The 16,069-nt window shown below is 36.8% G+C and overlaps 1 protein-coding gene across 7 annotated transcripts in view; it reads right to left on the reverse strand.

Moving 5' to 3' along the window:
- Nucleotides 1-284: 284 nt before the first annotated feature.
- Nucleotides 285-16,069, reverse strand: part of LOC126279127 (uncharacterized) — an 80,135-nt gene continuing 64,350 nt past the window's right edge. For all 7 annotated transcript variants that reach the window (XM_049979643.1, XM_049979634.1, XM_049979653.1 and 4 more), the window contains 2 exons: nucleotides 11,111-11,323; nucleotides 285-1,825 (listed from right to left, as the gene is read on the reverse strand). In XM_049979643.1, the coding sequence (XP_049835600.1) occupies nucleotides 657-1,825; nucleotides 11,111-11,323 (1,382 nt within the window). In that variant the 3' untranslated portion in view covers nucleotides 285-656. The remainder of the gene's footprint in view (nucleotides 1,826-11,110; nucleotides 11,324-16,069) is intronic.

Here is a 16,069-nt window from a genome sequence, read left to right on the forward strand (position 1 = left end):
GTGCCTACAACCAAGCGGCTGTATTAGCTTCACCTGTAATGTACAGATACATATGTGCAAATATTTGAGACTGAGGACCAAGCTCCAGAGATGCATACAATGAATAAGAAGGTGTATATGTTCGTTCACAGCATTGAATATAAGGGATGCCACATGAATATTGTGTCTCCATAACTCTTCAAATACTGAAAGCTATTTGTTGCAATTTATGCAACAAGACCTTATGTACATAGGAGAATGAAGACAAATATGGACTAATCTTGGAAGTGACAAAGAATGAGACATCAGAATTAAAATAATTTAATGAAAAATTAAATAATTTGCTTTTTACACCACAATAATTGGAAACTTTAATGTAATGTATCATAAATATACTAAATAAATCAACAATTCATATTTTTCTATATGTATATATTAGGTACTCTGTGAAAAATGGCAATGATGACTTTCAGTATAAAAAATTTAATGAAAATATTAATAAATAATATGTAAGAATCTGATTATAAAAAGGCAGTTAATATCACTGTACAATTTTTATAAACTGTCATCGAAAAAGTTACAAGTCACACGCACAGCAATAATGGAAAAGCAGTCACACACAAACATTCACACATAATACTGGACATGCAACACAATGATATTCTTATGCACCTCACTTAGCTTTTTGTAATACGAGCATAAATATCAATGTTGCTATTAGCACTACTTCCATAGTCATTATTTGAACTCCCATTATCAACTGCAGTACTGGATGTGTGTCTCACTTCTTCGTAACCTGGTTCAGCATTTTGTTGTGAAACATAATGTGAGATTTGCTCACTCTGTGACGTACTAAGTGAGCTGTTGCAATGTAGTTTTACTTTCTCATAACCTGAAACAGTTTCACTATCAGAGTCTCTTGCTTCTTCGTTATGGAGCCTTTCATATGGAGGCTCAACACTATTGACATCGAAGTAATTAACACTTTCATAGTTAGGATCATCCTGGTGAACAACTTCATAGGCTGAATCAGATTCTCCTCCTGATGTTCCTGAAACTACAGCATAGTTAGGTTCATGAGTATCACTGGTCATACTCTCATAATTTGGTTCATCAGTAGTTAATGTCATCTCTGGTAGATTTACACTCGTGAAGCCCGTATGTAAATCTGTTCTCTTCTGTCCACTGTCTGTGCCTTTGTATTCATGTTTCATACCACCCTCCTCTCTGTTGTCTGTATTGTATTGATGAGGATCAGTTTTACGTTGTGGCCGAAGCTGTTCGTAATTCGGATCACAGTCTGAAGGATTACGCTGGACCTGATGTACAACCTCATAACCTGGGTCGTATGGCATAACTAAACTATTTGGCCCAACACTTTCATAACCAGGTTCCTGTTCTTTGAAATTTCCTTGCTTTGGGAGGTGTTCATATACAGCACTCTCATTTTGAATTTCAGTTTGCACTTGGGGTAATGCACATAAATCACTGCTACTGGCTTCTTCTTCTGGGACAGCTTTGCTTGTTGTTACAGTACCAAAACTGTCACTAATTGTTTCAATCTGGGTAATACACTCATTTATAGCAGTAGCTTCTGCAAGCATACTAGTGTCTCCAGACTGCTGAGGATGTCCAGCTAGTTCTGTGGGGGTCTCCACCTGACTAGCTGATTTGTGTTTCTTCTTCATCACCTTTGCATACATTTCTTCCAGACTTGTAACAGGTACAGTATATCTAAGCTCTGGACTGCCAACAGGTGGTGGAGGTAAGGGAGAATTTGCCTGACGCTTCTCTGGTTTTGGTGAACCCAAATTAATTACAGAGCTTGTTGCACTCGATGTTGATGCTGGAACAGATGAGCATTTATTAGAAAACATGATAAATGTATCTCTAAAACTAAATTCTATACTATGTAATCATTATTGTGTAAATAACAATCATCTTAACCATTTCAGCAACATCTGAATGCCTATTTGACCTTTATTATTGAGAGAAATGCAGCTTTCCCTAGCCATTTCGTTATCACACTTTATAACTTTCACAGTTTTTAAAATCAATGCATTTCTTATGCAAAAGATCTTTTTTATTTGAGGAACACACACTATTTCATAGATCACTGCTCATTTCTTGATACTGACACCTTCTGACATTGTACTCTGAAAGCTGTACAGGAAATTTCACAAATATGGTACTTAAATTTTATGAAACGATTTTTCCTTGCTGAAAGTGTATTTCACTTCTAGTAACATATATTACCAAATCTTATTTGTCTATGAATGTTAATATTTTCTTGCTCAAAATTTCATTACCATGTGCAAGTGATTGGACATAAAAGATAAGCCATAAATGAAACTATATCCGTTATCAAAATGAACTTGTATAAATTTAAGAATGAGCCAAACAGAAACTGATGTATAATGTGACCTTGTCAAGTTAGTCCTATTTCTGAACTATTTTACCTTCAATGGCCATGTATATGAACTTCCTATGAGGAGCTCTCTCATATATAGTTTTAGATCATGTCGAAAATGAATTTTTTGAACTTTGCAATGATGTGACTAAAAAAGTTGTCTATGACCATTACGTAGATAACACACTTGTACTGGTGGATTGTGTATCTATTGTGTATATTTATGTTGACAACATCCATACAATCCTGATTGTTTACAGATGGATTAAAAAAAATAAATAACTAAAATTGACATTCTTGACAAAGCTAACAGATTTTACCAATGGTTTAAATTGTTAGATAAAGATACCACTTTCACCAAACAGCACAAGGAAACTGAACTATTTTTATTTTGACCTGAAGGTTAAAAATGAAGGTGGTGACCACCTGTTCAATGGAGTCTGAAGATCCATTACATCTGACTGCATACTTCAGAATAGTTCTTGCCATCCATGACCCAGTAAAGCAGCGTATTCCTGCTCAGTGATTGACAGGGTAGTCAAAATCCTTTAAGTGAGGTGAATATTAAAACTGAATTACCTACACTGAATGAGCCAAACAGAAACTGATGTATAATGTGACCTTGTCAAGTTAGTCCTATTTCTGAACTATTTTACCTTCAATGGCCATGTATATGAACTTCCTATGAGGAGCTCTCTCATATATAGTTTTAGATCATGTCGAAAATGAATTTTTTGAACTTTGCAATGATGTGACTAAAAAAGTTGTCTATGACCATTACGTAGATAACACACTTGTACTGGTGGATTGTGTATCTATTGTGTATATTTATGTTGACAACATCCATACAATCCTGATTGTTTACAGATGGATTAAAAAAAATAAATAACTAAAATTGACATTCTTGACAAAGCTAACAGATTTTACCAATGGTTTAAATTGTTAGATAAAGATACCACTTTCACCAAACAGCACAAGGAAACTGAACTATTTTTATTTTGACCTGAAGGTTAAAAATGAAGGTGGTGACCACCTGTTCAATGGAGTCTGAAGATCCATTACATCTGACTGCATACTTCAGAATAGTTCTTGCCATCCATGACCCAGTAAAGCAGCGTATTCCTGCTCAGTGATTGACAGGGTAGTCAAAATCCTTTAAGTGAGGTGAATATTAAAACTGAATTACCTACACTGAAAAGGTAGCTTCTGAAATAACTCTGACCAACAGTATAATAGAATAAACAAACTGGGAACAGAGATCAGCTCACATTACAGAGGAGTGAACAAAAGAAAAAAGATAGGATTGCAGTTTTTTTTTTTTTTTTACCATATTAGGGTCATATTTCCAACAAGATAAGTAATCTGTTTCAGAAAATTGGGCTGCAAATTGGCTTCAGGATAGAGAACACTTTATATATGACACAGATAAGTAATTATATGTAGTAATCTTTGCAAGTTTTACACTGAGAAAACTGGGAGAAACTTCAAAATGAGGTTTAGAGAACATGTTAATGGTAGTGAATCCAATCCCTCTCAGCATGTAGTGGTCATTTAAGAGAGAGTAAGCATTCTGTTAATGATATTGCTAAAAGCATTCTTCATTAGGAATAAAATGTAGATTATCTAATATCCTAGTAGAAATATACAGTCACATGATGAAATATCAAATGTCATTTATGAGCAGACAGAGTTAAGAAATGAGATCTATACAAATAAAACTTTGACAGTGTTTTAATCAGGTATGTTAGGATTAGAGTTTTCCCCATTTTCATGCATGTAAAATTAACTAAATCTGACAACATATTTTGGTCCCTTTCTGAGCTGAGAAACTCTTTATATGCGAGAGACAGATTTTGTTACCTTCCTTTCATCTTGCTCATGGTATTGTTCATGACAGTTAACCTCAACTTTTTTCCTTTATATAGTCCACCATTATATACTTTATACATTCTAGCCTTGAATACTATCTGTCCACACACACACACACACACACACACACACACACACACACACACACAAAATATCCTTATGTTACAGACAGGTATGTATACATTTATTTGTTTGCCCTCTGCATCAGATACCACTGACGATGGGCTGTATGCATTAATACTGGACTGGCAATTACCCATTTTTACCTGCAGCTCATCACAGTGAACAGCAAGATAGCATTTAACAAAAATATAATAATAGTACTTCATGATGCACATAAGTCTGATGTACATCATTGGTGTTTGACAAAAAGTGGGCCAAACTGCTTTTGAATTAGCGATTAGTGGCACCTCAAAATAAATGTTCACATTTGGTTTACATCAACCCAAAAATATTGTTCACTCACAATACAGAACAGTAAGTATCAAAACATCTCTCCAAAGTGCTGTATCAGTGAAGACGAACTGCAAAACTAGACAACATACAGAAGCAGTAAGTAATAGAGCTATTAAAAAAAGCGAGAATATGTATATAAGAAACACTTTATCAACTCAGAATGTGAGCTAAAACTGAAATGAGATTTCTGGTTTTGTGGGTGTGTTACACTTCTAAGTAGTATGATCTGTTGAGCATTTCATAATAAGCAATAACAGTAGCATCAGCATGAATATGTTAATTACATTTTAGCTTGATTTCAGAATGTTACACGAGATATTGAGCTCTACACGTCTTTTAGGCATTTCCTCACACAGATGGTATTCATGTTGTTGCAATCAGCAGACAATTAATGATCAACCTGTCAGGCCTTTTCTTATAGTGTGCTGTGAAACTTTTATTGAGCATTTGCCTATAAATACTATTGACAGCATTTTACCAGAGATGGTGTTCCTGTGAAAGGGCCATGGAATATTTATCCAACTTGCTCCTGAAAATTAGTCATGCTCATGCAATATGCTATTTTCAACAAACAGCATTACGGCAGGGATTTACACAATGCTTCCTGGCTGCTGTGTTCAGCTCAAAATAGAGCGTGCTCCTAAAGCGAATTGAAATAGAGTCGATATCTGCAATGAGAAGCTCTTTATAAAGTTCAGTTTGTAAAATATTAAAGGATCTATGAAGATTAACATGTTTCAGTTTCTATTAAGACTACTGTGATTTAAGTAAGCACAACAGACATTATAGTTTTTCCATGCTTTGTATATCAGTAATTCTAAAATAAAGTACTTTTTGACAAACACATAATAATGTAATATGCAGTTGCGTTCTTATAGACTTATATGTTTAGTACAAGCCAAGACTGAGGAGATATTAAATTTGTTATAATTTTTTGGATCTTGGAAAAATAAAAACAGCTCCAGAATCTTTGGAAGTGGCACAATAGCTGATATTAGAGATCAAACAACATTTGAATTGTTAAAGAATTAGTCTGGAATTAATTTAAAGGGCTTTCTGTGTGATCATTATTTCATCCACACAAATGCAAATGAACTCCACACAATAGACTGGAGGGAGCTACTCACCAACAAGGCAAGCCAACTTGCCATTATTTGTTACCCCCAACACATTCATAACAAACCTAAAAGTACACAGAAAAAGAAACTGAACAAGAAGTCTAGCAAAATGTGTCACAAGAAACAACACAGTAATGTTATTGAACATAGTAAAAAAATAATCCTTAGTCTCTGTGCCACTTCACTAGAACTGTCTCGAGGAAAGACAGGAAAAAAAATACAACAAAAAAGCACAAATTTATGCACAACAGAAATGGCTTCAGGCATTTTTACAATTTTGGTATTGGTCAGATGTAAACAAATACAGTTATGATGCTACTTCTGACAGCGGTACACCTGTGGATCAGAAAGGTTTCCACTACTTAGCTAAAAACACGAAAGAAGAGAAAGAAACCTTTTTCAAAAATATTAATAAAAAACGCAGTAACATATGATTACTGCATCTTAACCTTTCAAAATTTTTTCTGCAGTATTAATGGTTAGTTGGAGTCAATACATGAAGGTATAAAAATTTTGTATTTAACTACAAAAGTCACGTAATTACCTCAACAGTTCACCTACAGCATTTTTCAAATAATATGGAATTTTGAGAGTGCTGAGTACTGTTGTATCCCTTTAAACATATCTGTCTTTTCAGATTACAAAATCTAAATTTAAGAATGAGCCACCAGTGTTGCTACACTGCGCTCTACTGTCATCGTATTAGCTGTTTTATGTGATATAATTAATGCTACAATGTTTACTCCATAGACTAAGTCCACCATTATGGCGTACCCTTTTTACTTTGATATATGTTAATAAATAATAAATATTTAAATCAAAATAATATGTTGTGCAGGTGTAGTGGTAGTTTTTATTGCTCATTTTAATTTTTTTTCCACTTAGGCTTTCACTCTCAATAACCACGTAACAACTGCTGTGGACTATATACCAAGTAGAATAGTCACCCAGCATTGAGTTGCTTGTTCCCCTAAAATGCCCTAGCTAAAAAGTCTCTATGCACCATGTCTGAGTGACCAACAGGGAGAATGGGAGGAAGATCATATGTTGGTTTGAGACACGTGTTGGAGTGTAAAACAGCAGATTGACGTCTTCTCTGGCTTTGGTTCTCAGTGATGTATGACATCTTTCCTCTCTTCACTCTCCTGATGGGTTTCCAACTTTGTTCTTCTACCACTCAACATCTGCCTTGACTAACCTGACAGGATGGAGGTCTTTTTTACAACCCAAGCACCCAATTGTACTTCATATTCTGGAATATAGTGAGAATATTGACTCTTAAGCCTTATGTTTTATTAAAAACTTTCCCTATGGATACCAACTCTATTTGACAGCCCTGAAGCAGTCACATTGCACCTGCACAGTTGCAAAGGACATGCTGAACAGCACTGGTCTAGAACTGATGGAAAATAATCACAAAAGTTAACAACAAACATTATTTTTAAAATTTAACAAAAAGTTTTATTCCATTCAATGTTTTGGACACATTTTCCATGTCTCATCATAAGCCTATACAGCCCTCAAAACAATAGGTTTCATAAAAGAAGCCTTCCAGGATGGAGCTTGTATTTAACTTTGGGTAGATGGAAGAATTTCAAAAATGCAACATGCACCATTCAAGCAAATCATAGTTTTGTAAACATGTGTTCTCTTTTACGACGAAGACAAAATTACAGTTCAACAGAGAAGTTAACAAAAGCTGTCAATACAAAAACTGGGACACTATAACTACACAAAAGCTGAATTAAATTTTCTATTATCTCATTTGGTTTGTGGGGAGGGAAGCGGGTGGGAGGTAGGGATGGAGGGGTGGGGGGGAGAGAGAGAGAGAGAGGGAGGGAGAGGGAGGGAGGGAGGGAGGGAGGGAGGGAGAGAGAGAGAGAGAGAGAGAGAGAGAGAGAGAGAGAGAACGAAATCACAACACTTAACTGGACTGTTTTTTTCACCTACCCTACAGCTTGGATCTTGCACCATCCAACTTCCATGTGTTGGCCCAACGAAGGATGTGCTCCATGAGAAGTAGTACATGGATGATGTGGAGGTTATTGATGCACCAAAATGTTGTGGGTTAAAAGGAAATATAGCCTATGCCCATTTGAATGTTTATTAACGTATTGCGCAAAAATTTGAAATAAATCAATCGGAAACTTTTAAAAGATTGTTGCCAACAACATTTGCCTTTTATACCTTACACATATTTAAAAAATCATATAGTTTATGGCCATTCAAATGTTATTACAGTATCGTGTGAAAACTTAAAGTGAACTGATGAAGAACTTTGAGATTTTTGGTGACAACATTTCCTCTTAATATATTACACATGTATTTAAATATAATATATATTTACAAAGTATGTAATCTATCTCCATTTGAACACTTAACAGAACACTGTGAAAACATTTTAAATAAATCAGTCAAGAGCTTTACGAAATTTTTGATAACAATGTGTCCCCTTCATATAATGTATAGATGTTAACATGACGTATGTATAAAAATGTAGTCTATGTCTGTCCGAACCCCCCCCCCCCCTCCCCCCCCAAGAACCATGGACCTTGTCATTGGTGAGGAGGCTTGCATGCCTCAGCAATACAGATAGCCGCACCATAGGTGCAACCACAACAGAGGAGTATCTGTTGAGAGGCCAGACAAACGTGTGGTTCCTGAAGAGGGGCAGCAGCCTTCTAAGTATTGGCAGGGCAACAGTGTGGATGACTGACTGATCTGGCCTTTTAACACTAATGAAAATGGCCTTGCTGTGCTGGTACTGGGAACAGCTTAAAGCAAGGGGAAACCACAGCCGTAATTTTTCCCCGAGGGCAATCAGCTTTACTGTATGGTTAAATGATGATGGCGTCCTCTTGGGTAAAATATTCCGAAGGTAAAATAGACCCCCATTCGGATCTCTGGACGTGTACTACTCAGGACGATGTTGTTATTAGGAGAAAGAAAACTGACGTTCTACAGATCGAAGAATGGAATGTCAGATCCCTTAATCGGGCATGTAGGTCAGAAAATTTAAAAAGGGAAATGGATAGTTCAAAGTTAGATATAGTGGAAATTAGTGAAGTTCGGTGGCAGGAGGAACAAGACTTCAGGTCAGGTGAATACAGGGTTATAAATATCTACATCTACATACATAGTCCGCAATCCACCATACGGTGCGCGGCAGAGGGTACCTTGGACCGTAACTAGCATCTTCTCTCCCTGTTCCACTCCCAAACAGAACGAGGGAAAAATGACTGTCAATATGCCTCTGTACGAGCCCTAATCTCTCTTATCTTTTCTTTGTGATCTTTCCGCGAAGTGTAAGTTGGCGGCAGTAAAATTGTACAGCAGTCTGCCTCAAATGCTAGTTCTCTAAATTTCCTCAGTAACGATTCACGAAAAGAACGCCTCCTTTCCTCTAGAGACTCCCACCCGAGTTCCTGAAGCATTTCTGTAACACTCACATGATGATCAAACCTACCAGTAACAAATCTAGCAGCCCCCTCTGAATTGCTTCTATGTGCTCCCTCAATCCGACCTGATAGAAATTCCAAACGGTCGAGCAGTACTCAAGAATAGGTCGTATTAGTGTTTTATAAATGGTTTCCTTTACAGATGAATCACATCTTCCCAAAATTCTACCAATGAACCGAAGACAACTGCTACTACATGCTTGTTCCACTTCATAACGCTCTGCAATGTTACGTCCCAATATTTAATCGACGTGACTGTGTCGAGTGCTACACTATTAATGGAGTATTCAAACATTACAGGATTCTTTTTCCAATTCATCTGCATTAATTTACATTTATGTATATTTACAGTTAGCTGCCATTCTTTACACCAATCACAAATCCTGTCCAAGTGATCTTGTATCCTCCTACAGTCACTCAACGATGACACCTTCCCGTACACCACAGCATCATCAACAAACAGCTGCACATTGCTATCCACCCTATTGAAAAGATCATTTATGTAGATAGAAAACAACAGTGGACCTACCACACTTCCCTGGGGCAGTCAAGATGATACGCTTATCTCAGATAAATGCTCACCATCGAGGACAACATACTGGGTTCTAGTACTTAAGAAGTCTTTGAGCCACTCACATACGTGGGAACCAATGACATATGCTTGTACATTACTTAGGAGTCTGCAGTGGGGCACCGAGTCAAACACTTTCTGGATGTCAAGGAATATGACATCCATCTGATACCCTTCATCCATGGTTGGCAAGATCTCAGGTGAAAAAAGGGTGAGTTGCGTTTCGCAGGAGCAACGCTTTCTAAAGCTGTGCTGATGCGGTGGGGAGGGAGGAGGGAGATGGGAGGGGGGAGGGAGATGGGAGGGGGAGGGAGATGGGAGGGGGGAGGGAGATGGGAGGGGGGAGGGAGAGGGAGATGGGAGGGGGGAGGGAGATGGGGAGGGGTCACAAATTCAATGATCTGTGAGTGGACTGGATGTTCTGGTGTCAAACCAATTGTGGGGGGTTGAATGTTCTGTATGAGTAACACACAGAAATGCAAGGTAGGACACAACTGTGGGACCTAGCTTAGAACTAAAAAACACACGTTTGTCTGCTACGTAAAGTTCGAAACCTGGTATAATGTGTAAACTTTAACATAGCAGGTTTAGGTGACAGGTGTTCTGTACTGTGGTTATGCTGAAGACTGATAGAGGACAGGCCTGAAGACACTCATTTACAGCACTGCCAACATGGCAAGCAACTTCACCATAGCTGTTAGCGCACGGTTTGTGTTGTATGTTGTTCATGGTCGTCCTTTCTTAGTTAGAAATGACTATCACCGAGTTCAATTGCAATCACCAAAACTCCAGAAGGGAATGGTAATCCCTACGAGTGTGTGTCAAGTTTTGCTTTTGCAAAAACATTGAATACACATGCAGGTTGACAGTCCTGCAAAAGGGCTTGTTTCCCCGCACTGCTCCTCTCCTCTCCACTCCACTCTGGCAGTCAACGTTCTAGTTTGTTTATGCTGCTGCCTGCTTTATAATATCTGTACTATAATGTGACTGGAAAACAAGACCAGTTAATGTATTGTGAGTACACTGAAAGTCTTCCCCTAATGTGTGAATAAAGTAGTTTTCAGTTCTATTTCAATTTCAAAGCACTAAGTCTTTGTCTTCAGGCAAATAGAATTATAGTTTTTTAAATGTTTATGCCTTATCATATAAAAAAAAGATGTGAATTTTGTCAAATATAGATCTTATATTTCAGCTCCCAAGGTGTTATAATATATATTTTATCAGATAAGGAAATATACTCATATCTTACCTTGACGTGAATGTGCTTGTGCAACATGTCGTAAACTGTCTACACTTGGAGGCTGGGGGGGAAATGCAGAGCTTGCTGGATTAATTTCTTCTGAATCGAGCACCGGTGCAGGTGCTGGGATGACTTCAGGTACTGTTGTTTGTATCTGTGCATACGTGTCACTCCCACTAGTGTATTCCATTCCAGGATCTTCAATTGCAGCATACATTTCATCTGTATAAAAACAGGAATATGTCACATTCATTCGGAAAAAAAATGTAGTGTTATATTTGATCAAATGGAGTAGATTTACAACATTTATTTAACAGCATTGAAAATATGTAGAAATCTCATCATATGCATAATGCACAACTATTGATAGAGAAAACTGCAATAATCATACTTCATAGCAATGAGAAGTCTGTGAATAGAATCCAGTGTCTCTTTAATATGGACTACGAAATTCCAATTCTAAGAATGCAAAACTGCAGGCTTCAAGCTGAAAAGCAAGAGTAATGGTGGATATGAAAAGCATATTTTCTTCAAGCCATGTTTTCTAATGCCAGTAAAAAGTGAACTATTTGAGTAATAATGCTCCTTTGCCTTATTTTAAGCTTTGAGCTACAGAATTAGAAATTTAATTTTTTTTGTACTATAATAAGCAACTCAATAGCTGGGCAACTGATATTCCTTTTCCCTTTTGAACAGGAGGGAAGAGAGGAAAGAAGAGAATAAGGGCAATAACAATAAGAAAAAAGGGAATGAATAGTTACAATGGTACTGGATAACATCCGAGAAAAGAAATTTATTTTATGTGTAACCAAACAAATATCTGAGCATGTAAATGATGTATTAAACATGACAATGAGTGGGAAAGGCACATGTATTACAAATTATTTGAACAGCAAGTAAAAATTAAAATTTTAAACAGTTTTTATATATTACTGGTAAAATAACAAAAGCAAGTGGACAGACAAGAGGTAGTCAGTGGCAGTGAGTCATAGACATCTCACAGCACTTTTATATTTGTTCAATTTCTCATCTATTAAGCCCATTTTTCTATTCTGTTATTTCATTCTTTGTTACCATTTTAACTTCATCTATATCATTTCATTAGGTCAACTAACTGCATGAAGAAAACTATAATTTAGCATTGTATCAAACTGCAAATTAAATTGAGAAAAATAATACAGAATGGCTAGCTTGAAGTTAGCTTAAGGAACCAAAATTCCAAGTACTGTCAATAGAACCACTTGAAAATGAAAAATACTATTCACACTTTTAGAAAATTTATGTTCCTTCCTCAAGGAGAGAGAGATTGGTTGGCACCTGTTCAACTGAGGGGCTTCTCAACCTGAGATACGAGTGATCTGTCCTGCACTTTCAACCTGAATCCTTTTTTCCTCCCTGAGGAAGGTAGATACAAATTGTGAGAACTTTTATGTGTTTCTGTTGAGAGTTCTTCGAATTTCATCTTATCTCATGAAAGAAAATGCTTGTCATCACTATACAAAAGGGAAGTAGAGCCTACACTGTTCTTATTTATATGTAATTTTCTGGCATGACCTAAATGTATTGTCAAGTGCAGTCTGTGGAGTTTCAGATGAGGTGTAGGACAGCAAATCTAAATAATTCAGTTCGAGCAAAATATTGGTGTTACAATAAAAAGAAAATCTGCAAGGATGAATGCAGACATGTCACAGCTTTTATTTCATATCCTTAGAGAAAAATCTTAAAATACATTGTGCTGTAAAGAAAAATGTGACAAAAAGCAGTGCAAAAGAGGTTTGTAACATTTATAACCCAAGAAACACAATGATGATTTCATTCTGCGAGCAGCTGTCTTAATACTATTTTTACAACCTCTAGCACAACAAAAAGAAATGTAAGACTCCAAAAAGCTTGCAGAAATCCCCTATAGGGAGACAGTATCAGAAGAACACAGCAGTGTGTGTGTGTGTGTGTGTGTGTGTGTGTGTGTGTGTGTGTGTGTGTGTGTGTGTGTGTGTGTGTGTGTGTTATTTATTGGAAGGGCGAGGGAGCACGCATACACATGCATGCTATGCTCTGTAGAAGAACAGAAGTTCAAATATACTGAACTATAATGTTCAACTTCTTGCTTTGCGCTTACCTACTACTCAATGCTGCTTCTCCCGTCAGTTCAAGCAAACAACAACTTCTAAAAGAAGGAAAACACTATTCTGGGTGACCATTTGTTACAAAGCAACTGTAGCTCTGTGTAATATAATAATTATTATAAGTGTTTATAACACAAAAGCTTTCATCTTGACAACAATTTATTCATATATCATGCCATGCAGAGAAGTAAGTCTTTTGAAGTATCAAACTGTTGGTAACAATTTGTTATAAACAAACTTAAACACTAATGTTAATACATGAATGAAATCCTACAGTGGATATTTAAAATAAGCCACAAGTTGCAACAGACAGCTTAAACGAAGAGCTCAAATGCTCATGCATTAGTCAGTATCATTATACAAGGTTTAATTGGAAAGTTTTAAGAATGGATTCATTATTGCTTACTGGTTTGGTGGGTAGTTACACAGAGGGTGGGGAGTGAGTCATTGACTTGTACTTTAACACCCTCTGACAGGAAACTGTGTTTCCTTTATTCAGTTCATTGTGGCAGCTGGTTGAGTGTGGGTCTGTTAGGGCTTGTTACCAAATTCTGTCTATGTGAAAATGGGTTTAAAAATTGAGCAATGAGTTTGTGTGAAATTTTGTTTTAAAACCGGGAAATCAGGTTCTGAGACTTACAAACTATTAAAAACAGCTTTTGAAGATAACTGTATGAGGCAGTCATATGTTTCTTTTTTTTTCTGGTTCAACAGATTTAAAAATGGCCATGCTTCATTTGAAGATGAACCAAGGTCTGGCCGCCCTCCGACCTCAAAAACGAATGAAGTTCATAACTAAGTGCACTCTGATTGTAGACTTACAATTAGGGAGATGGCTGATGAACTTAATTCAAGTTTCCATGCAGTTCAGTCAATTTTAACTGAAGATCTGAACATGCATCGAGTGTCCGCAAAATTCATTCCATGAGTTTTGTCAAGTGACCGGAGACAACACTGACTTGAAGTGTGCCATGAACTGATTAATCGGACCAAAAATGACCCACATTTGTTAAACAGGGTAATTACAGGCGACGAATCGTGAGTATATGGATATTATCCTGAAGTGCAGTCTTCACAGTGGAAGACTCCAGGTTCACCATGGCCGAAAAAAGTACGGCAAAGTCGGTCAAAGGTGCAGACAACGTTGGTGATTTTTTTCGATCCTACCGGTACTGTGCATCATGAATTTACTCCTGAAGGACAGAAATTTAACCAGGAATACTACAAATGTGTCCTTGAGTGTCTGTGTGAAAAGGTGCGGACGAAAAGGCCTGCATTGTGGAAAGACAGGAGTTGGGTGCTACACCATGACAATGCTCCGGCTGATCATGCTTTCTCCATCGTTGAATTTTTGACCACATTCAATATTCCTGTGTTTCCACAACATCATATTCCCGATTTGACCCCTGCGGACTTCTACCTGTTTCCTAAACTGAAATTTTCACTGAAAGGGAAGCGATTTTATTCAATTGAAGACATCCAGGCACATATGGAAGGCATCTGTAGCACACTTCAGGAAAAAAAATTCCGGGGATGTTTCCAAAAGTGGAAACACCATTAGAGTCAGTGTGATCAGTCAAAGAGGGACTATTTTGAAAGAGATGAATCACAGTAGCATGTAAGTACCACCATTGTAAAATTACAAGCCCATTCTTAAAACATTCCAATCACACATCGTATTATACTACTCAGAGGATTTAGGCATCTGACATGTCAATAGTTATCCCTCCTCTGGATACTTTTCCAATTTTGTTCCCTCTGCATCACTTCTAACCCATTTTCTTCCCATCTTTCTTTAATCAGTTACTAAGAATCATCTCTGTTTCTAAGAGATTGGAAATCTTTTGTCAATTTCTGCATGTACCTGTTGATCAAACCATAAAGATTTAAACTTGCATAAAATGTAAGTAATGGATTTGTAAAGAGGCTACATTCAGCTGTAATGATGAACCACTAATATTAATAATAATAATAATAATAAATTCTGAAGTGAAGCATCCAATGTTTTCTATCAAAAATATTATGAAAATCATAGATTGCTACTCACTATAAATATGACACAGTGAGTTGCAGACAGGCACAATGAAGGGCTGCAGCTGTCAGACATAGTGGTCAAGCATGTGTGAGTTGTGCCTGTTTGTGTCAATGTGTATGTGTTTTCTTTTCTGAGGAAGACTTTGGCCGAAAGCTCAAGGTGTAACAGTCTTTTCATTGTGCCTATCTGCAACTCAATGTGTCATTAACAGTGAACAGCAATCAATCCTTTTCATAATATTGTAGACATTCAACCTGAACTTTCAGTTGTTTAAGTTTAGAAACTATCAGTCAAGCAGTGCTTCCTGCTCAGTCAATATAAAACTGGGCTCCTCTTCATAAGATACATTTTCAGTTCAGAAAAGATAATGTATCTAGTTCTCTTCAAGTAATAATACACATCTTTTGAGCATTATTTATCACACAATGAGATCCATTATGCCCTTTACTTCCTAAAGCAACTTGAACAGACTACCAACTTCTGGAGTTTATAAAAACAAGACCAATTTCACATGCAATGCCCCAGTTTGTATCCATGTGAGATGCCTTGTTACAAAATCTGCCATAAGGACACCCTGATAGCCATTTCCCAGAACTTTAATCTCTGTTACTGCACTCCAGAGTTATCTTTTACATCTTGTAAGCAAATTTATAGTCTGTCCTTTCAAAATAACATTTTCTTCCTCAATAATATTTGTACCTATCTTCTATTTATTCCACAATCTACACACTACTCCTAATTTGAGATTCTAAACTATTCATCCAAAAATTATTTTCCTTTCAGCCATATTCTCAATGCTTTAGTTAT

The sequence above is a fragment of the Schistocerca gregaria genome, chromosome 1, assembly GCF_023897955.1.
Source record: "Schistocerca gregaria isolate iqSchGreg1 chromosome 1, iqSchGreg1.2, whole genome shotgun sequence".
NCBI lineage: Eukaryota > Metazoa > Arthropoda > Insecta > Orthoptera > Acrididae > Schistocerca > Schistocerca gregaria.